This window comes from Xyrauchen texanus, unplaced genomic scaffold, assembly GCF_025860055.1.
Source record: "Xyrauchen texanus isolate HMW12.3.18 unplaced genomic scaffold, RBS_HiC_50CHRs HiC_scaffold_690, whole genome shotgun sequence".
Taxonomy (NCBI): domain Eukaryota; kingdom Metazoa; phylum Chordata; class Actinopteri; order Cypriniformes; family Catostomidae; genus Xyrauchen; species Xyrauchen texanus.
Window position 1 is genome coordinate 403 of NW_026266677.1, and position 22,803 is coordinate 23,205.

The 22,803-nt window shown below is 38.2% G+C and overlaps 2 protein-coding genes across 2 annotated transcripts; one reads left to right on the forward strand and one right to left on the reverse strand.

Moving 5' to 3' along the window:
* Positions 1 to 365: 365 nt before the first annotated feature.
* LOC127642556 (DNA damage-binding protein 1-like) lies at positions 366 to 6,489 on the reverse strand (the record flags this gene model as incomplete). The annotated part of the gene is made up of 9 exons (XM_052125191.1): positions 6,314 to 6,489; positions 2,849 to 2,997; positions 2,623 to 2,739; positions 2,290 to 2,511; positions 2,091 to 2,205; positions 1,161 to 1,258; positions 909 to 1,067; positions 570 to 653; positions 366 to 482 (listed from the first exon to the last, which is right to left on the reverse strand). Coding segments are annotated over exons 1-9 (1,122 nt in total), but the record flags the coding sequence as incomplete, so codon positions are not given.
* An 859-nt stretch (positions 6,490 to 7,348) lies between these two features.
* Positions 7,349 to 22,208, forward strand: LOC127642555 (pyruvate dehydrogenase phosphatase regulatory subunit, mitochondrial-like; the record flags this gene model as incomplete). Its single annotated transcript, XM_052125190.1, has 8 exons — positions 7,349 to 7,453; positions 8,657 to 8,923; positions 9,971 to 10,104; positions 10,177 to 10,258; positions 16,392 to 16,555; positions 16,659 to 16,780; positions 16,861 to 16,978; positions 22,059 to 22,208. Coding segments are annotated over exons 2-8 (1,024 nt in total), but the record flags the coding sequence as incomplete, so codon positions are not given.
* Between the last annotated feature and the right edge of the window lie 595 nt (positions 22,209 to 22,803).

Sequence of the window (22,803 nt, forward strand, 5' to 3'; positions counted from 1 at the left end):
TTAATACCATGATCATATGAATTTAGGACTTGTTGTTCCGATTTAAGACCTTTTTTTAAGCAGAATGGCAATTTTACAAAATAAATCTGCTGGAACAACAGTCATTAAAAGCAGCACCTACTTATAAAGTTGTCAGAAATTGTGCCAATGAACATGTGACTAACAATCTCAGTAACACACTCTTAAAGCCTCATGTGGTATTTATTAGATTTCATCCAGTTTTATTGCCAAGATAATTTGCAAAGTTTGTGTAACTGCAGCATCACTGTATCAACACAGTTTTCTATGAACGCATCATGACGTAACAAAAACATCATCATTACTATAAGTAATAAATGTACATTTTACAGGGAAACAGAACTCACCTGTCCTTGTCCCTGTCTCTCCAGATCAACCACACACATGTCCACGATCGGCCCCAGATTAGTGAAGGTTTCCATGACCCCCACATATGAGCCCTGATCATTACTGTCCACATTCAGCTGCACAAAAACACACAATCACTCTGGCCTTTGACAAATAGCATCACAGGTTAAATGCAATGGGAATCAATCTGCAAGAGGACTAACCTTAACTAGCTGAGAGTCTCCAAGCCTGGAACCCACAAACACCACACCATTGTCCAGATATGTCAGACACTCTGCGATAGATGTCTACAAACACACACACACACACACACACACACACACACACACACACGTAAAAGTCAGGGGATATCGGAAAACAAATCTTATGAATTCTGGTCAAATCAGCATCTCATCTGAATTAATCAACAGATACTAAGAAAAACAGAATGGTTACTCTGCTAAAGGGAAGAGAAATCATTAGCAATGCAAAGGGAAGCAGCACTGTGCATTTGAGAAGTCACTACTTGACTTTCAGTTGGTAGGACACACACACACACACACCTCTCCTAACAGCTCCACCCGCAGGTCTTTGAGCACCACGGCTCCGTCCATGAGCTCCTCTTTCTCCAGCAGAAGCATGAACAATCGGCCCTCCATGTCACCCAGCAGATAGCGTGAGCCGTTGGGATCCACGCGGTTATGACACACGATGGTGCTTTGCTAAAAAGACCGCAACACAAACACATACTTTATTTAGCACACAAATGACAGGATGTTTTTCAAAGAACATTCAAAAATTGTCAACTTGTTTACCTTGATAGTTGGTGGTGCGATGGCTAAGTATTTGTCTCCGTTATGATACGTGATGGACTCCTGTCCAATGATTATAGCGCCACCAAACGGCTCTGGGACTAAAATGAACAAATAAACGGATTAAACTACAGACAAAAATCACCTGAAACAAATGTTACGAGAAACTTAAATCATTTAGAATTTTTGGAGATTACACTTTCAAATTGGCTCCACATATTTCTTTTTTTATGCATTTGGCAGACGCTTTTATCCAAAGTGACTTACAGTCCCCTACAGGGACAATCCTCCCGGAGCAACCTGGAGTTAAGTGCCTTACTCAAGGACACAATGGTGGTGACTGTGGGGATCGAACCAGCAACCTTCTGATTACCAGTTCAGTGTTTTAGCCCACTACACCACCAGCACTCTGTCATCACGCCTTCAAAAATGACGCCTTTTTTTCTGTAGGTCCAAAAAATGCAAGTGAATGGTGATCAGACCTTAGAAGCTCCAAAAAGCGCACAAAAAAAATCCATGTATTCAGAAGTGATATGATAAGTTTCGGTGAGAAATGCAAGTAGATATTATTTACAGTATGTCAATTCTTAACTGTAAATCTACACAGTCAGGCCTGTTCAAAGATGGAAATTTATAGCAAAAAATGACTTGAATATTGATCCGTTTCTCACCCACACATATTATACAACTTCTGAAGACATTGATTTAACCACTGCAGTCTTGTGGATTACTTTTCTGATGCTTTCATGTCATTTTTGGATATTCTGAGTTCTGGTCACCATTCACTTGCATTGTATGGAGCAACAGAGCTGAGATGTTCTTCTAAAAATCTACATGAGAAAGTCATACACATCTGGGATGGCAGGAGTAACTGCCATAATGATGAGAGAATTGTAATTTTTGCATTAAACAGATCGAACAGTTGTTAGTCACCTGGAATGACCATTGAAGCTTCAGCCTCTACGTTCTCTTGCTTCCAGGGTCCTTTATTGAACTCCTTCTCCCTCAGAGACACCTCGTACGTCTTCACGTGTCGACCCTGAGGGTCCTACACAACAGCAGACGACATGAACTCTGAAAACATCACAGGCTGTTTGGAACACATTCAGTGCGGCGTGAATGGAAAGTGTACCTGATATATGAAGCAGACGGTTGGCGCCTGGCAGCCGTACAGGAACTGAACATCAATGACCTGCAGCTCCTCCAGACGAATGTTGAAGGCTTTCAGCTCACGATTATCACGGTCCAGTGGAATGACTTTAAACAGCCCGTCGTACAGACGCAAGCCGATCATGCGACACTCCGGATCCACTATCCCGATGATGCCAGTCTCGGACGGACGCCCGATCCGGTCCTTTTAGAAACAAAGTGATGGAGTTCCCATGAAACTTCTCAAATGCAGTGGCTAAACAAATACGAGCAAGTAACTTTAGTTTGAACAGTTGAATATTTATGGTTGTGGCACCTGCACGTTGCCATGAGCACGAGTGATGATGTCGATGCTGTCTCCGTTCTGTTTGTACTCCAGGATACAGGCGTTGTATTTGGCGGTCAGAATAAACAGAAGATCTTTACTCTCTCCCTTCACATAAACCAAACAAACTTTACTGAGACGATATACATCATAGCACTGTCATGTTGCAGAGATATTTGCATGTCATTTCTCTATTTGACGAATGCGTCTCACACACCTTTGGTCTGAAGAGCTCCATGACAGCGACTTTGCCGTACATGCCGACCTCTTTGACTGGCCGCAGACCTTCAGCTGTCACCACATAAATTTCCAGACGTGTGTTCTTAGCGATCAGCAAATTGAGATCTTCAGCAGATGTGAAGTGACCTGTGCCATGTATCACAAACAAAGTCGAACAAATTCTGGATTCCTGGATTGGTTTTAGTTTGACAAAACTCTTCAAATCCAATTAGGCTTTCAATTCACAGTTGGATCCTGAGGTTAATATTAGCTCGCGTGTGCGTTCACACGAAGGAAGCGAACAGCCAATCCCGAGCTAGACATTATGAATCAAATCTCTTGAGAGAGTCAGCGAGATTTACTTCTCCACTGAAGATGTTTATGAAAACTATGATATTTTATGATAATTTAAACACAGATATAACCGCACAATAGGACGTAAAAAAAAAGATGATCAATCAAAACACAATTACAGGAATTATTAGCAAGAATAATCACTAAGAAATCATGAATAATTATAATACATTCACACAGCACAGAGGATCACTAGTAAATTATAAAGAATTTTAAGGCATTTACACAGCAAGAAGAAACATTGCTGCAGTGCACCAAAACACTGCAGTTAACCCCAGGGCCTCATGGTGATGACACGTACCAAGTTTTGTCCCAATCTCTCAAAGCGTTGCGGAGAGTCTCAAGTTCAATTATGCGCATTCTTCGTCGAATTTGTTGAAGTGCTATTCGAAAATGGTATGGTTTATCAAAATTCTGTGAATTATTTTTGTCGTGAGTGCCTCTAGATGAAGGGAAATTTTCATGCAAATCGGAAAAACAGTCAAGAAGGGTTTTCAAAACATTTAAAAATACCGAACAGGATGTTTGCTCGATCATGGCATAATTGGTATCATAGTTATCGGCATGAACCACGGAACCAATCAAGACCAGACTCATTACAGTAGGCAAAAGTAGTCAATAGCTATTAGCATTTTTAGAAATAGCTTTATAATTTGACAACAAGGTGGCATTGTCCCGAAACTTTGAGTCCCTTCAGAGCATGGTGCCTAAAACACATACAGAGTTTCGTAACAATACACCAAGCTGTTCGTAAAATAGAGTCCAAAATGGCCGTCATAGGAATTTTTCATATCGTTGGACTTACTATACCCCACCGAATCGAATGAGACAAATTTGATGATTTTATGACAAAATCTTCAAAAATTATAAGCAAAAATTTGCTTTTTTCATATCTCGTGACTACTAGGTGGCACTGTTACAAAACTGAACATGTACCCTCGAGTCATGGTGCCTATGACAAATAATAAGTCTGGTATGAATACGCCAAAGCATCACGGGGATATACCCTCATGTCCATTTTGTCGTGCTCTTCATCAAATTCGTTGAAGCGCCATTCGAAAACAGTATGGTTTATCAAAATTCTGTGAATAATATTTTGTAGTGAATGTCAATGTTCGTGCTAATCAAACAAACGGCCTAGGATGAGTTCGAAAAAGTAGGTTTTTCAGAAAATTCGAACCTCCTAACAGCAGTCGAATCGTCTTGAGCCCATTAATCAGAGGGGAAAATAATTAATTTCTAGGACTCCCAGTTCAAAAGTTATGAACATAAACGTGAGTGCAAATTTGGGCAGTTTGTGGCGCTAGAGGGTTTGAGGTAGAGACGCCAAATTTGCGGTGTTACCAGATCAGACTGTCCTCTATCTGTGTGCCATTTCATAAATTTTCCACTAGCGATTCTATGGGCTGCCATAGACTGAAGAGCGGAATAAGAATAAGAAAACTAACAAAAACAATAGGGGTCTTTCGCCGCTTCGGGTCTTGACCCCTAATTACTAACTTAATATAATTTAATACTATTAGACATTAATACACTATCAAATCATAAAATGGAAAATGAGTAGATGGATGAGACACAATAAAGACATATTTGGTGTGCTACGGTGCTTTTATTGAACTTCAAGTGAAATACTGTGTGTTCATGGCATCTCTGACAGCCAATCCTATTTAGGTGGCATACCGGTACACACTTTTCTGATATGTCTACAGTACACTGTGGAGTAATTAAGTTTTTATATTTTAAAGTAATTCGATCATTATTGATATTGTATTAATATCTTACTTGAAATTATATAATTATTTTAGGTTTATGTATTTATTCATATTTTATGGCCAGTGTGGGAAAATACTTTGTGTCTTTAAATGCAATGCAAGACTGTCAAAAATATATTTCTTGCAATAAATAATGATCATAAATGGCTTATTTTGTACATTTCTAAAATTGTCTTGTTGAAGTGCACTTGAAATTGGAGTGACTGTCAGCTGATTGGTCCAGAATCTGGATAAGCTCCCTGATCGGGAACATAACCTGCTCCTGAGCAGGATAGCCGAATAGTGTGCGTTACTATGGCGAGGAACCCCGATGAAAACATATCCACTTTACTGGTACTGCAAATTCAGAGTTTGCTTACACTAAGTTTAAACTTATCTAGCTAGCTACTTAATCCTGCTTTGTGACACAGGCCCATGTAGAAGGAGCATCACTGTAAATATCACAAACTCACATGAAACCAGTTACTCAACACATCACTGACCTAAACTTCAACTAAACAGTAATCCAGGGTTCCCACCCATTTTGACAGATGAATGTATATGACTTTTTTATTATTGATGTGATCTCTGAAAACCGATTTCTAAAAATAACTATGATTTAAACTGATTTGCTACAGAATTGTGTTATTTTGACCAAATTACTGCAAATAAATGATAAAAGATCACTTCTACTCTCCACAAGAGTTAGATTTCTATTTTAGAAACTAGAACTCAGAATATCTATTTTCAGTAATGACATTTTATTAGATTTGCTACTTTTCGTGGCTTTTCCAGAACTGGAAACACAATGTTATACTTCCCGGATATTACTAGATTTTACAGAAGCATGGAAAGAGATTAAATGATAACCCTTTTTTCTCACGTTATTGACACTTGAACACAATATTCAGCAAGCATTTATTACTGTAATATTACAGGTGTCGATCTGAGTAAATAAACAATTTATGCAAAACAAAAACACACATGCATTAATTCCACGGCAGCTGTCTGTGTCAAGCTCATGGTGTTTACAAGCAGCGTTTATCGTCTTTACATTCTTTGTTTTCCTTCAAATTCATGTGTGTATGAACTCATTCGGGTAATGTTTATTTAAGACTAAAACACAAAAACACGCGAGGAGCAGTTCAATTTAACTTCATTTTGTGTCATATTTACACCGGAACTGCAGCACAATAACAGATTTATTCAGATTATTTTGAAATCGTGCAGTCTTGAACACTTATGGGATAGGATCGCATCAGTATTATATTCTAAATGCTAATCTTCGCTCAGATGTGTTGAGTCGCGGCCTGCAGCGCTCGCGCGGGAGATAAACACAAACACGCGCGCACACTCACCTGTAATACAGGCGTTCACTGCTGTGGGCTTCTGCGCGGTGACCACGTAATTGTATGACATGGCGTTCACTTATTAAACACGAACAGCCAGAAATCAAGTTTAAATCGTGTTTAGTGTCGGATATGCTGCATGAATCCTATGAAGAGCACTCGGATTAGCAGTACGCCTCCTATGGTCTGGAGGAACTGAACACATGGTCACAGTACCGCCATCTACCGATCATACTTTATTATGTCTCATGTTAGCAGAAGATATTGAACTACATTTTTAAATCTGTCATTCATATGAGCTCGTTTTCACTTAGGGATTCATTTTAAACAATCGAGCAGATTTAAATCACTGAGCAAATGTTGCAATTTTTACCTTATCCATATTAATGATGAAATATTTCAGGTTTGTCTCAATTTGTTGCCTTTCTCTAAGTGAAATGTTTTAAACTAACACCTGTAATGACTTGCAATGATTTAAAATAATCCAAGTTAAAATATTTTAACACAAAATCCGACATAGTATTTCTTACTCTGGAAAAATCAGAAACCTCACTCGGTTGTGTGGAACACTGGGGGAAGAAATTAACAAAAAATCTTATTGAAACAAAATGTTTGTGATGGCAAATTTGTATGATTTATTACGTTACGAAGATTATCATAAACTTGTTATTTTTATGCATTATTATTGTTGTTGTTGTTATTAGGCCTATTATTAATAAAAAAAATCCCGAGCAGCCAGCTGTGACTGAAAACCATTAATGAATACACACGTATATTTCCGATATAGCCACATAAATACATACAAATACAAGTCTATTTTCATTTTAGTTTGAAAAAATAAAAAATATTTATTTTAGGTATTCAAGTAAGTGCAGTAATTCTGAGCTTTATTAGAAAACCACAGAAGTCCATATTTCCCCCTGTGCAGAAAGACAGATGAAAAATACTTTTTCTTAGAAGTCTTAATATTAAATGATGATTATACCAACTTTCCAGGAAAGTTAGTAACGACTCGTAGCTGTCAATCACTGGTCTGTTTGTGAAGTTGTTCCGCGCATGCGCACGCTTGAAAAGGATCCGCTGAGCTGCAGTGAAGACTCATATTTATATATCTGATCAGATCTAAACGATTATAACGCCTTTATCCAGGTATGTGTCTCTACACTGATCGCAGCATATTGAACTTACATGTTTGTCTTTTATAACCTGCGATCATGATTTACTTTTATGTATTTGGCAGACACTGTCATCCAAAGCGACTTACACTGCACATATTTCATATCAAGGACACAATGGTGGTGGCTGTGAGAATCGAACCTGCAACCATTTGCTTACACTTCTATGCTTTAGCTCAATACACCACCTCTCAGTTAGCTCAGTTCGTAAATATTCAATTACACTTTCAGCACAATTACAATCATGTATAAATCTGCTCTTTTTAGCATCTTATTGTAGCAGTCAGATTGCTGCCATGAATATAAACGAGTGAAATTAACGCGTTTTACTGGAGGAATCACCTTACAGGCCTTAAGCTAACGGCTACATGCCAATAAACAACGTTACATAGCAAAAAGATCGATAAAACATTAGACTAACTAAATATATTTTCCAAATTGTGTCATGATAATGATCATTGTTATTATTCAGCATGTAATAGTTAACAGTTTACTTTATTCCTGTCGTTCGTGTTGTTGTTGTTGTTGTTGTTGTTGTTGCTCTCAGATTCTTATTTGTTTAATGTGCTAATTTATACACCATAATATATCTCAGAGCACAAAATAAATCTAATAATAATTCAATAGTTGCCTTCTGTTGTAATAAATCGTAATGTAAGTTGCAACATGCACCTCAAACCTCGTGCATCCTTCGTGTATTATTCATTTAGCTTAGCATTTATGCATATACACTTTGTAACTTTATCAGCATATGTGGCAAATAACGTCTTCATAAAAACATTTTAAATTCCAAATACATGACTGCATGACATTCAAAACCGTGTGAATGTCATTAAGTTGGGGAACATCAATTCAGGTGTGATCTGTGATGGAGATTTTGGTGTGGTGATTTTTACTGGATGTATGAAGTCAGTTCTTCTCAATATCAACACTTTGACAAACACAAAGTGGATTCATTTTCACTACAACATCTGTTAGTTTACCATTTCAAACCTAACAAATATCCTTTTGTGAAATGTTTGCTTGTTATCTTTTTTTATTTTTTCAAACAAATGCCATTTGCCATATTTTGTCATTTATTGCAGTGGTATTCAGACATTCATATGCATCCACATTCAGACAGTCCAAATAGGCGTACTATGTCATTGATGTGATCGTGTTGTGTTGTGTTGTGTAGAGGCGTCAGAACCATGCACAGCGGTGCGTGGAGTGTCCGGGCACTGTCCTCGGTTCTGTTGCCGCACTGGTTCCGTGACACTGGAGCGCTACCCAATCATTTGGGCATCCTCAGATCCATGCGCTTTTTAAGCACAGACACAGCCTCCGCAGCCCTGCCTGCTCAAGCCCGCGTGGTCATTTGTGGAGGGGGCATTGTAGGCACGTCTGTGGCTTATCATCTGGCCAAGTTGGGCTGGACCGAGATAGTTCTGCTGGAGCAGGGCAGGTAAGTGTTCGCTCATATACTCACTATAACACACATGCTTTTGCATGATGAATGCAGCTGTGTGCAAAGCTTTTTTAAGTACATTACATATTTTCTGCATAGAAAATGAAATATACACACACTGTAACACTTTAAAATAAGGTTTTATTCGTGAAATTAGCAAGTACATATATGTTACAGCATTTATGAATCTTTGTATATGTCAATTAATTTATGAAAATATTGTTGCTCATTATGCATATTATAGAATTTAAAAAATACATTAGTATTTGTTAAAAAATGTAAAAGTATTGTATGAGTTTATTCTGTCCACTGTTCAGTCTACATAGAGGGCTTGGGTGAATCTCCCAAAACACATCCATTTCACCCCAAAATCCAAACAAAGAAATGATATTTCACTTATACTTAAGTCCTTTACTTTTACGTAATGGTAGTATTTGTTATACTGCCTTTTATTTGGCAGATTAAACCTTGTGCACTGTTCATTTTAGGCTCACACTTTTTGCTAGTGGGGATACACTAATTCATTCCTGGTTGTAACAAGATGGATTTGCGTGTACATGCGTGTGTGCTGCATTGTGGCTGAATTATTATTATTATTATTATTATTTTTTTTAATTTCATATGGTCTGTCAAATTTGGCAAACAACAAGTTGAGCTTTTGTGTCGCATGGCCTAAACTCATCATATCCAGTCAAATTTTTGTGTGTGCGCGTGTGTTCAGATGGCAAATGTATGAAATCTAACCAAGCCTCGAGCCACTCAGATATTCACACACTTCTGATACTTCAGCAAGTTACAGAATCTAAAACCAACACCGAGAGCATTGAAACGGTTTCAGTTTTGTTAAGAGAGTTGAAGTGATTGCTGCTGAAGGAGGAGCTTTGTGTCTATCTGTCTGTCTGTCTTTATATTTATCCTTTCATTCATCCAATCACATCTATCTCATAGATGCACATTTAGTCAGTACATCATTTGTCATCCCACAGAAACTATCCTTCAACATTAATAAAATGCCGTTGCCTGGAATGTTTGTGTGTGTTGTAGACTTGGAGCAGGCACAACTCGGTTTTGTGCAGGAATAGTGAGTGTCGCCAAACCTCTTTCTGTTGAGAGTAAAATGGCCGATCACTCAAACGCACTCTATGAGCGTTTGGAAGCAGAGACGGGTGTTAAAACAGGTGAGAGAGCATTTCATCATTGCTTCATTGTTAAAATACTAGAAGAAGTTGAGATGTTTGTGTGTTTTCCAGGTTTCATCCGGACTGGCTCTCTTTGTCTGGCTCAGAATCAGGATCGCTTCCTGTCTTTAAAGCGTCTGGCATCCAGACTGAAGTAAGTACTTTTTTGCTTTATGTGTGTTATTTAAAGCTGATTTGTGTCTTTTTAGTATTGTTTAAATCCCAAGCTCAATATGCGGTGCAACTATACTGCAAGAAAGCCATTTACAGGCTGAATTCAGCTAAAAGTGAAGCATGGAGGTGCTATCAAAACATTTGTTTGAGTGTCCTGTCCAGCCTGACACAGCAACACTGACTCAACCAATAGTCTTTAAACAACCAAATGTGCCTTTCTGGAATCTGGGGCCAAAAAAAACCTATATATTCCTTTCTTTTATGGAACACAAAAGGAGATGTTTAGCAGAATATTCACACTACCAGTGTTTGGCAAACTATTAAAAAATTTAGCTAGATAAGCTACAAACATCTGCTACAGAAAAGCAAGTTAAGCTAAGCTAAAAGCTACACTGTAGAGAAAGTAGCAAGTTACACTACTAGCTACATGCCAAAAGTATCTTGTTACATTTATGCTAATTAAAAATGTTCAGCCAGATGCACAGAGCATACTGTCATAGACTGCGTTCCACTTCACTTTTAACATCCACTCGCTTATTCTCCTAAGCAATTCTACTTGGGGTAATCCCAACCATCATTTTGGAAGTCCGTTCCACGTCATTTAGTGAGCGAGGGAAGTTTCAGTTGGCAGACCCTCAACCCCTCGATTTTGACTGAGGAATCGAGCCTACACTGATGTACGCTTCAGGCAGCTCCATATCCCACAATGCAACTCGATTGTTATGTGACAGCATATTGTGCTTCATAACTGCACCCCCACACAACTCTAATGTATGATGGAAGTGAAGTGAGGTCAAATAAGCAGTTTAGAAAAGTTATATTGAGATTTAACAGCATAATGCTTGTAGCTACTGTAAACTGATTGTTTATCACACAGTTATAGCCTATGTGCTAATTGTTTTTGTAAAGCTTGATTAATCCTTTCTATGTAATGTTGCTGGAAACAGGCAGAGACAATGACCCAAGTGCAGTTTTATTTTTCAAACGTGGTAATCAGTGTCCCTAACTATAAATGTGATTGAAACAAAAACATGGACCTAACTAAAATTGACAAAAACTACACTTGACTTGACATGACTAGACTTGAATAAAACAACAAAGTTACATGCACAATACCTGACGCCAGACAATGGCAAACATGAGGGCTTAAATACAAGGCCATGGGTAACAGGTAAACAAGACAACCAATCACAAGACTATGAACTATAACCAATGAAAAGACAAGACTAATAACAAAGTAATCAAACAATGAACCAATGAAAACGAAACGCATGACAAGATCACATGAGGGAACAGGAAATCACATGACAGGAACAGGAACTAAATTTGAAAATACAAGACATGATAAAAAAACATGAACCAACAGAATAAACATGATATTCTAACAATTCATTTTAAAGACATTTTTTTAACATGATATTTATAAATAAGCCACTGAATTACCTTAGTCTTTATTTGCATCAATTTCTCAGATGCAAAAATCCAAAATATGACATCAGCCCTCAATATGCTCCAAGTGATCAAGGGTTTAGGATCTTCCAGTTATACTTATTGCACTGGTTCCGCCAGTAGTGGGCACTTGCGCAATGTAAGCAATGACTTACATCTGAGTCCATGAGATGGAGGGAAGTTAGCGAGGGAAAATTTGAAGTGGAAAGCAGCCATAGAGCTGTTTAGCTGTGACATCAATTTGTAGGCAAACCTGGAAGTCTAATTCGGCATGGGTCCCTTCGGGATTGTCCTATGGGGTTGTATAATGAGTGTTTGGGATTTATGAGTAAAAAAAGGTCTATATTGCATTTAAAACAACAGTTAACCAAAGTGCGTCACAGTAATCAAGTTTACACTGAAGCCTCGTGACCCTTTCCAAAAGCAGCAACCATCTCAATAGTGTCTGCTGCTTAAGGGGTCTGCGTACTACACCAAAGATGGTGCAAAGTAGATGGCGCAGCTGTAAGTACCTGAAGAATTGAGATCTGGGAATCCCAAACTGCTGTATAATATTGTCAAAACATCTCAATGCTCCATTTTCATACAGGTCACCCAGCGTAACAACTCCCTTCTCAAGCCATTCTGTCCAGCAAAAAGGGCACTTGTTAATGCACAATTTAAGGTTTAACCAAATACTTGCAGCCACGTTCAGGTAAATGTCCAAATTGAACATGAGGGAAACTTTTGTCCACAATAAATGCATGTGCAAGGTAACGGATGTTTCTTTACTTCTCCGAGCAGCTTGGTAGAAACACTTTGCAATGGCAAGATAGGAGCAAGGACATCCTGTTCTATAAAGAGCCAGTAAAGGGGCTCTCTCTCAGGCAGAAGTGACCAATGCGCTAATACATAATTGTAAAACTACATTTTAGGGAGACCTATCCCACCTTTGTCAATTGGCCTGTGTAACTTGTTAAAATGCATCCGAGGACATTTACCATTCCAGATAAAGTATTTAACAATACTATCAAATTGTTTAAAATAAAAGAGGTGGACTTCAATGGGGAGAGACCGTAGTAGGTAGTTGAATTTTGGAATACAGTTAATTTTTATAACATTAACCTTTCCAGTCATAGATAAATGTAGTGAAGCCCATTTGTCCACATCGCTCAAACTTTTTTATTAAAGGTTCAAAATTAACTCTTGACTAAATCACATAAATTTGCTGAGAATAAAATACCCAAATACTGAATGCCCTGTTTGGGCCACTGAAAGGCGCCTGGCTGAAAAGCCGTTACTGGGCAGTTCACTGTCCGAGACAAAGACCAATTAATTCTGTATCCCGAGAATTTAGAAAAGGAATTAATAATTCTGTGGAGGAAAGGCATAGATCTAGTAGGGTCGGAAATTAATAATAAAATATAAAAGCTTATGCGCCATACATCCCACCACCACCTAATGGTTCCAGGGCAAGACAGAACAATAATGGGGAAAGAGGGCAACCCCGCCGGGTGCCTCTATCCAGAGTAAAATAATCTGAAATTAAACTATTTGTTTGTACCGCCACTAGCGGGTGTCTATAAAGTAATTTAATCCATCAAAAAAAGTATTGCCGAACCCGTATATTTACAAAATCTTAAAAAGATAATCCCATTCTACCATATCAAATGCCTTTTCGGCATCAAGTGAGATGGCCGCGATCAGAGTCTGATCATTTGCCACTGACCACATGATATTGATGAAACGCCTAATGTTATCAAAAGAGCTGCAGCCCCAAATAAACCCCACCTGATCTATATGTTTAAGAGATGTCATAACTTTACTCAATCGGCCAGAATTTTTGACAATATTTTAACATCTGGCTGGATCAGGGAAATAGTACAGTAATTCTTACACTCGCTTGGATATTTGTCATTTTTAAATATCAGACTGATAATTTTTTTGCTCAGTCGACAGTTTAGGGAGTTCTAATGGTTCCACAACGTTTCTAATATCTTCATCAGTAGACAAAGACGTGGACCTATAAAGATCAAGATAGAATTCTTTAAAAGCATTGTTAATATCAATGGCCAAGGTAAAAATTTCACCATCAGCAGATTTCACTGAGAGAATGGTAGAAAAATACTTTCTTCTTTATATATCAAGCCGAAAGCTTCCCTGCTTTGTCCCCCGACTCAAAGTATGACTGCCTTGCCCTGAATAACCAAAATTAAACTTTCTGCGAGAAAATGTCATTTAATCTGTGTTTCAATCTTGTCAATTCTAGAGTCCATCAGACATCATTCAGTGCTTCAGCTTTATCCTCGGCACTTTAAATATTCGCTTCCAACTCCACAAGTTCTCGTGCTTTGGACTTTTTGATGAAAGAGGCATACTGTATGTTCCGACCCCTAAGAAACGCCCTAAGTGCCTCCCAAGCCACGTCCACAGAGGATACTGAGGACCAGTTGGTCTCCATGTACACTTTGATTTCAGCCTTTAATATTTGTTGGAATTCAGGATTTTGCAGAAGGGATATATTAAAGCGCCAACTATATGATTTATTTTTTTCCGTATGTGGCACACCTCCAAATTCACCAGGGCGTGATCTGAGACTAAGATGTTTCCAATTGAGCAGTCAACAAAAGATTAAATGAGGGACTAAAAAATATCTATTCTAGAATAAATCAATGCACACCAGCATCCATCCCTCTAAACTCAAACAGTCCATGTACGCCTATGAGAGCCCCCGAGACAATTTTGCAAGCGGATTGCTCAAGTCCGGTGCTTCTATACAAATTTTGTGAGACATAATTACATAACAAGAAAATCTATAAAACAAACTCCAGCCAATAGGCAGGATGTATGTATATAAATAATAGTAATAATATTAAATAAAAAAAAGCATTCCAGCTCCCCCGGGCTGTCAAACAAATGTTCAGTGAGCTGTCTATTTCATAAGTGCAGCAGATGACCTAAGCCTTTCAATGTCCTGCAAAAAAATATTCCAAAAATCAAACTCCATCCAATAGGAGGCATAAGCATAAAGAACGATCAGTATATCCACAACTGTCCCAAAGGAACAAACTCCAGCTGCTAGGCGGAAACATTCACAAAAAGAAACAAAACAAAAAGGCGCCCAGCATCCTCAGACAATCAAGTGAATGTTCAGCGAGTCAAATTCACTAGGAGGCAACGCGAAAATCACACCATGACCTACTCATCCAATTACTTTGTATAGGACAATGCTTGTTGTGACATGTAAATACTTTGCGGCCATCCTTGGTATCTATTCTCAGTTTGGCCAGAAACATCAGTGCAAAATCGATCTTCCATTGATGTAAGAGATTCTTGCATTCCTTGAAACTGTCACGTTTCTCTCTTGGAACAAGAAAATGATGTGGTTCTTCCAAGAAAGCCTTCCTTTACTCATTGCCTTGCGCAACACAAGATCTTTATTGGATGATCTCAGAAATTTTGCCAGAATTGATCAGGGCTTGTCTCCCTCAGCAGACCTCCAAGCCGGGACTCTGTGAGCTCACTCAATTTCCATCTTATGGCCTGTTATGCCGAGCAGACTTGGGAAGAGCTCGTCTAGGATTTTCACCATATTTCGGCCTTCCTCATGCTCAGGAATTCCAACAATTTGGACATTGTTTTGCCGGCTATGATTCTCAAGATCTTCCAACTTTTCCAAAACGCCAAAAAAATTCCAAGTCCATTTTGGTTGCTAGCATGTTAGCAGCTGATTCCCAATAATCGATCCATTTCTCGACGTCCGACAATATTGTAACCGACTCAATGGCCATAGTCAATCTACGTATTACCGCAAGATCCTCCAAGTCTGCCAGGACCTTCGTCAGCATTACAGACATGCTGGACAGTTGCCACATAATTTCTCCTGCCGCACAGTCCAAACTGAGTCTCTGGTCTGTGGCTGTTTCTGGGGTATCAGCTTGAGCACGTAAGTGTCTTTTAATGTCTCCAGAGCCAGAGGATTTTGAGTTCTTTGACATGTTGTCTGCATAGAACAGTTAAGAAATGGGGTGTATCGAATCTCACCGGTTTATGACACAAATAAAATTTAAAAACTAGCAAAGCGCGCAGAGCTCGCCTTTCACACGTCCGACCCTGGCATAGCACCACGCGACTCCCAAGATATAAGTTGTTATTCAACGTTAGTCTTCCCAACTGCTGAAGATCTCAAATCTCATCCATGCTGCCACAAATTCTTTGACAAGATTAACACTGTTTCAAACAACAAAATGGAGAGTAAAGGATGAAGTTTTTAGGGGAATTATTACTTTAAACATTAAATACAAGCGAAAGTTTGTGAACTCTCAGTGTTAACCTTGACCACAAAGGAAATGTCAGGATCTTTGTTATGTTTATTGGCCTTCTGAATGTTTTGTCACAAACGGTGCGCTTGAGTTGGTCTTTGTGCGCATTTGTGTCTTGAAGTCCACAAGACCGCAGGGTGTCCAATTGGAAATTAGATGATTCTAAAGGGTGCTCACAAGCATCAACTGTGGACACAATGTGTCCTTGATAGGCCCTTTTTGCAATCCCACACTGATGCCCGTTACACAGCAGTCCATGTAGACCACAAATAGGATGGTGTGGGCTGAGAGCGGTATCTGAGACAGGGCCTTAGACTCTATATAATGTGATGTTTACTCATCTGCTGCCGCTTCTCTCTCCAGGGTTCTTGGTGTGAACTGTAACGTCATCAAACCCAAAGATGTGGCGAGGCTCCACCCACTGGTGAATATTCATGATCTCGTTGGTGCTCTTCACCTGCCGGGAGACGCTGTCGTGTCGCCGCCGGATGTCAATCACGCGCTCGCTGTAGCGGCAGCAAGTTATGGTAGGATGCAAAACAAAACGTCGCTGTTATAGTTTTGGCATTGTTCATGATCTTTGTTTCATTTACTGATCGTATTAATTTCTTTCTGTGTTATCTCTATCAGGAGTTCAAATTTACGAACACACAAGTGTGAATCATGTCCTGGTGAAGAAGGGTCATGTTACAGCTGTAGAGACCGACCGGGGATCCATAGAGTGTGAATACTTTGTCAACTGTGCTGGACAGGTCAGGCTCTAGATGCCCGCAGTGTTTCGAGTATTTCAGATGACTCGGATTGGCCTGTGATATGTTGACATGTGTTTCAGTGGGCGTATGAGCTTGGTCAGAGTAGTGAGGTCAAAGTGTCGGTGCCGTTACATGGATGTGAGCATTTCTACCTGCTCACTAAACCTCTCTCAGAGCCACTGCAGCCTGACAGCCCAGGTGATGAACACACACATTATTCTGTCAGCTGAAACCATCACGCACATGGCTCAGCAGTCTTTAGTGCCATTATTTATTCTTTTGTTAACCTCTTAAACCTGGAACAACCCATTACCGGGCCCTCTAGGGGCGCTGATCACGGAAAAATAACATTACAGTATTAGTCAACACTTGCCACTTGCTTGATCTGCACAAAATAGGTGTTGTTTTAAAGCTTTGACTCTTATCTTTGTAATGAATCTAGCTGATCTGACCAATTCTAAAATAGTTCTTTTAAATTTTCTGATAAATTAGAACTGTTCAATTTTATTTATTTTTTTTAATTGCAAATTTGCAATCATAACAATCATAAAAAAAAAAAAACATTAAAAAAACATTAATCACACAGCCATGTGTTATATCTTTGGAAAGGTCTTGATTAGTGGAATATAATGAGCAAATATGTTTCATTCATAGACCAAACTACAGTGAGTGTTAGCATGTGAAATCCACATTTATCTTTAAAAAAAAAAAGGATAAACACCATTTTGTTCTCATTTTGGTTTATTACTTCATGAAAACTCTTTCAAAGAGTGTCCTGATAGCTATCGGCGCTAGCGCTAATATGGATCACTATAGCGACGCTGTTCTCTGGGAGCACTGAAACACCATCCTTCATTCCACAGATGTGTCAGATGTTCTCATTGGATCTTTAGAGGGTGTCAGATTCCATATTTGGGCAATTCACATGTAGGGCTGGGTATCGAGTTCGATACATTTTAGGCACCGACCGAATTGCCTCTTAACAATCGAGGATCGAAAAATGTTTTGTCGTTCGGTATCAATTTTGATACCTAAGAGGTTAATCTTGTTAACGTCAGTGATGAGCATGTAGCATGCTAGATGTGCAAAAATCTAAAAGTGCCGGTGATTGGCTGTGGTTAGGCATCAAGGAAAAACACTAGTATCAGAAAATGAGTTCCAGGGCTGAGAAAGAATGTTATAAGTAACATTGCTAACACTGTTCTACATTACAGAGAAATATTAAACCATAACAATGAGCCTTTTAAAATATAATTTTTACAAGCGCACACAGGAAGCGAGCCGCTGCGACACCCGCAAAAGCTTTAATGATCCTGAATGTGTGGGAAAAACCAGCAAGAGACTGTCTGAACATTTTGTTCATTTATAGAGAGAAATACACATTCGGGTTGAGCAAACAGACGATGATCTCTGGATCAGTGATGGTCAGATTGAACAATAGCTGATGCCTTTGGCCATGTCAAAACGATATTTGACTCGTTTTCCCATTAATTTATTTTATTATTATTATTATTATTATTATTATTATTATCAAATATAACAAATAATTTGCCCGTAGACACAAAGACACGCGTTTGAAGAAACACTCTTTATTATATTATTAAGTACAGATGACAGAAAAGCCGTATATGTGCATATATGACTGATACAGAGGTGTCCAGTCTCGTGGAACACACACATCTAAGGATCTCACACTTTGTTTCTGACTTCCGATTAGTATTTTTTATGAGTGCTGCAAATGACCTCAGACATCTCAGCTCAGGAGCTGCTTTGAGTTCAGTTCACTTTATTGCCACAGAACAGTTTATTGTGAACGCAACTCTGCAGCCTGTAAAATAATACAAACTATATCAAATAATACAAAAACACCTCCAACCATGATTTATATTTCAGTGATTATTATCATCATTATAATTATTATTTTTACATTTTTAATTGTTTTCATGTCTTCATTTGTGGAAGTAATGTTCCGCCTGCATGTTTAGATGGATTCTTGCTGACGGTAAATGGCGGTAAATGGAAATGTGTTTATGTATATATATATATTATATAATTTTATCACTTTATTATTTATTTATTTATTTTTGTTTAGTTTGGAGTGCAATTTGAATTTAGAAATGTATTTGATTTTAAGTAGTTTTTTTTTTAAAATAAATTATTTAATTTTCAATGCAAAATCACTAAAGTAAGAATATTCACTAATCCCTCAGCCCCGAGGTTTCCCATGTAATTGTATGTATATATATATATATATCATGAAGGAGGGAACTAAATGAATTTATTCACACACATGACATATTTTCCTGGATAACTAAATACCCGACTGGTAGAGAATGCACGGATGAAGCTTCTTTGTGAGAAGCTGTTGTAAAACCATCTTTCAAAAAGTTGAACAACACATTTTAAATGCACTTATTTTTTTCCAGTTTCATTTGAACTTTTAGTTAAAATAAATAAAAACATAAAGTTAAAAGTTTGAAATCAAGCTGTCTTGCTTTATTGTGTAGGCTTAACCCTAACCCTAGCATAAAACCAGCGGTAATACCGCCGTTTGTCGTTTTTTTTTTTTTTTTTTTTTTTTCAAGGTATCTGTATTGATATCGAAAATGTTTTAATGATACACAGCCCTTTCTACATGTCATGTGTTCAATGTGGGTTCAATAATAGAACCAGAGCGCTTATACATAGACTGCGCACAAGAGTGATGAGTGATGGAATAAGGCGGCGAAGTGGATCATATGGGACCTATTTGATATTAAAAAAACAAAGTAAAAAAAAACAAATTGTATTCCTAGTTTCAGTTATTTTGTTTTAATGTTCAATAAAACACATGAATTATTGTTTGCAGAGATTTTTTGGACACTTTGATTAATAAAAGTCAACCATGGTTCCATATGCTATAGTTTGGATTGCTTTACTTTTGTGGGTGTGGGTTCAACAGAAATCCATCAAAATGCTTTAGGGTGTAAGGCAGGGGTCGGGAACCTTTTTTCAATAAGGAGACAATTTAAAAAAAATTTGGTTGATGCATTTTTCTGAAAGAGCCATAGCACAACCCAATAATTTACTATTTTCCAAAATAAAGTTGTTCAGTAATATAATTTTTTTATATTGCCCATAGACTACTGAAAAACAGAAAAATATGCAACAATTAATAGGTAACATGTTGCAATATGGAATTGAGTACACGTGTTTGTGCGGGTCTCTGTAAAATTACTTCAGTTAACAATGGTTCCTGAAATATTGAACTTCCCTTTTGGGCTGGGCGATATGTAAACAGTATTGTAACGATAATTGCCTTTAAAATATCGTGACATCCCATTATATCGTCAACACCCCTGCCGAGGGTCGGTGAATATTTTTGCTTTATTAATTTTGCATTAAAAATGACATACATTTATTAAAACACTAAAAACTTAAACAAAAGACATTTCTAAATTCAAATTGCACTTTAAACTAAATTAAAAAGCAATTAAAATAACAAAGTGATTAAAAAATCTTCTATATAACCACCTCCCCAAATCCAAGCATTTACCGTCTCCAACGGCTCCGTTTGCCATCACGCAAGCATCCATCAATGACAACTGGTGAAAAATTACTAATAGCCTACAGATTAAGAACTAAAGACAATTATAAATGTAAAGATATTAAAATCGTAATAATAAAGCCTAATAAATTCCTTGTGTTCCCAAAGCAATGCTGCCAAATGTGTGTTTGTGTTTATATTGCATTTTGGGAAAAGAGTTAATGCTGCCAATAGAAAATAAAATAAAACTCAACATGTCTTGTATTACTTTATGATTTAATCACTTTCATATTTGTTTCTTTAATACAAATATAGCTATATATATTACTGAACCTGCAGAGTTGTGTTCACAATGTGTGTTAGAGCAAACTGCTCTGTGGAAATAAAGCAAACTAAACTCACAGCACCTCACGAGATGATCGGAGATCATTTTCAGCATTCTCATAGATGACATTATTCTTGTAAACAGTTTTCAAATTAATGAAACATGCACTTATTCCATGAGACAGGCTTGTGTTGCATGCCTCTGAACAAACAGGAATCAGACATGAGCATTGACGGCTTTTCTTTTGTCTGTTCTTAAAAATATAATAAAGTGTGTTTTTTTTTCAGGCATGTCTTTGTGACTAAAGCATTTTTTGTCGTGTTTCACTCCGAGACGTCTTACATGTCACCCGCCTGTTGCGGATAGCTGAGCAAAGTTAACCACGTATTAAATACCTGCATTTGAACGAGGAGCTCGCAAACTGGATTGAGCCATGTCACATTTGGCTGGTGATGTGCGCTATATCACACCCTGGGCGCACATAAAAAATAAGGAATGTTCATAAAATGCTCTTAAGCGCTAAGATCTGTAGTTATTGGGAAACGAGGCCCAGAACTCTGAATGTGTGTGTCTTGGAGAAGCGCTTTTATTGCACTCGTGAACAGCACAGCTCACTGCGCACACATATCAAATCAGACGCACATCGGTGGTTTTTCTCTCGTCTTTTCTTCAAAATATAATCATGTTTCATCAAACGTGCGTCTTTGTGTCTAATTTCTTGTAATATATCACTCCGAGAAGTCTTACAGGTCGCCTTCCACAGTGGCTGGTACATCAGCAAAATACTCAACATGAAAAATCCACATTTCAAACCTTGTTCACCAGGAGTAGGCTGTAGGAAAAATTCGGGAGAAAGGAAATAAAAACGGTGACATTGAACTTTGCAATCACACCCACACTTTCTGCAGGAAAATTGGCTCTAGAAAGTTTTAAACTATCATGTGTTTGGTGAATGGTGAGACACCCGGGGAGCCACTTGATTTGAAGAGCCACACGTTCCCGACCCCTGGTGTAAGAGTTAATCATTTTACCAAATCACCCATAAAAAGGACCGTGCTACTCAAATGAATCACACAGAACGACTTTCTGCCATTGGTCAACACACATTGTCCCACCCAAAACTCACACCATTGTGAACTGTTGCTGTGGGGCTGATGCTATCCAGATCAGATCCTCTTAATCAAATGTCGTGAAAGAAATGGACATGTGCTATCTGTATATTAAGCTGGGATGTTAGTATTTTTACATCCAAAAAATACCATGCATCACCTTTAATAAAATAATAAACACAAAGAATATTAATTTCTCTCTCTCTTAAAATTCACTTACCCTTTGGTTGCCTGGTTTAGTGTATCTGAAGTGCTACTGTTCCACTGCAATCTCGGCATGTTGTGATCTGTTGATGAACGTGTGTTGTGTTTATCTAGTGGTGATAGACATGGACGGCCGGATCTATGCTCGGGCCTGGCAGGGAGGGATTCTCTCAGGCGGCTTTGAGAAGAACCCTAAACCCATCTTCACTGAGGGACGCAACCAGCTGGAGATTCACAACATGCAGGAAGACTGGGACCACTTCGGTGAGTTCAACTCACTGCTATTCTCAAAGGAATAGACCTTATTCATTGATTTCTGACAGGAATGAAAACATGGCTGTGAGGTTGTAACAGGGTTATAAGGGAAAGGAGGAGGTGAGAATCAGCTTGACAATATAAATAAAGTTAATTGATCAACTTAAACATAAACACATACAGGGCAGCTGCCATAGTTCTCTATCTCTCTCGAACTGCCGTCTCCAATTGCCTTTATCCCTCGCTCGCCTCATCGCCGTGCGTCATTCCGGCCCGGCCCCGCCCTCCTTTACGCCACAGAGGAATAGACATTTAAATCTACCTAAAGCTCCTAGACCACAAAACATCTTTTTTTCCACAACTCGTGTTGTCTGGAGCATTTTGTTTACTGAAATTTCTTGTAAAGAACATTTTTAAATGTTTCATAAGCAGAACAATCCAAAAACACTTAAAACAACTAGGGATGCACCGAAATGAAAATTCTGGGCCGAAACCGAAATTTTTACCTATTTAAAAAAAAAACAATGGTGTGCATAATTGTATTAATTTGATACTTTTTCATTAATTTCATGAATTTATAAATAAAATAAATCACTCTTTTATT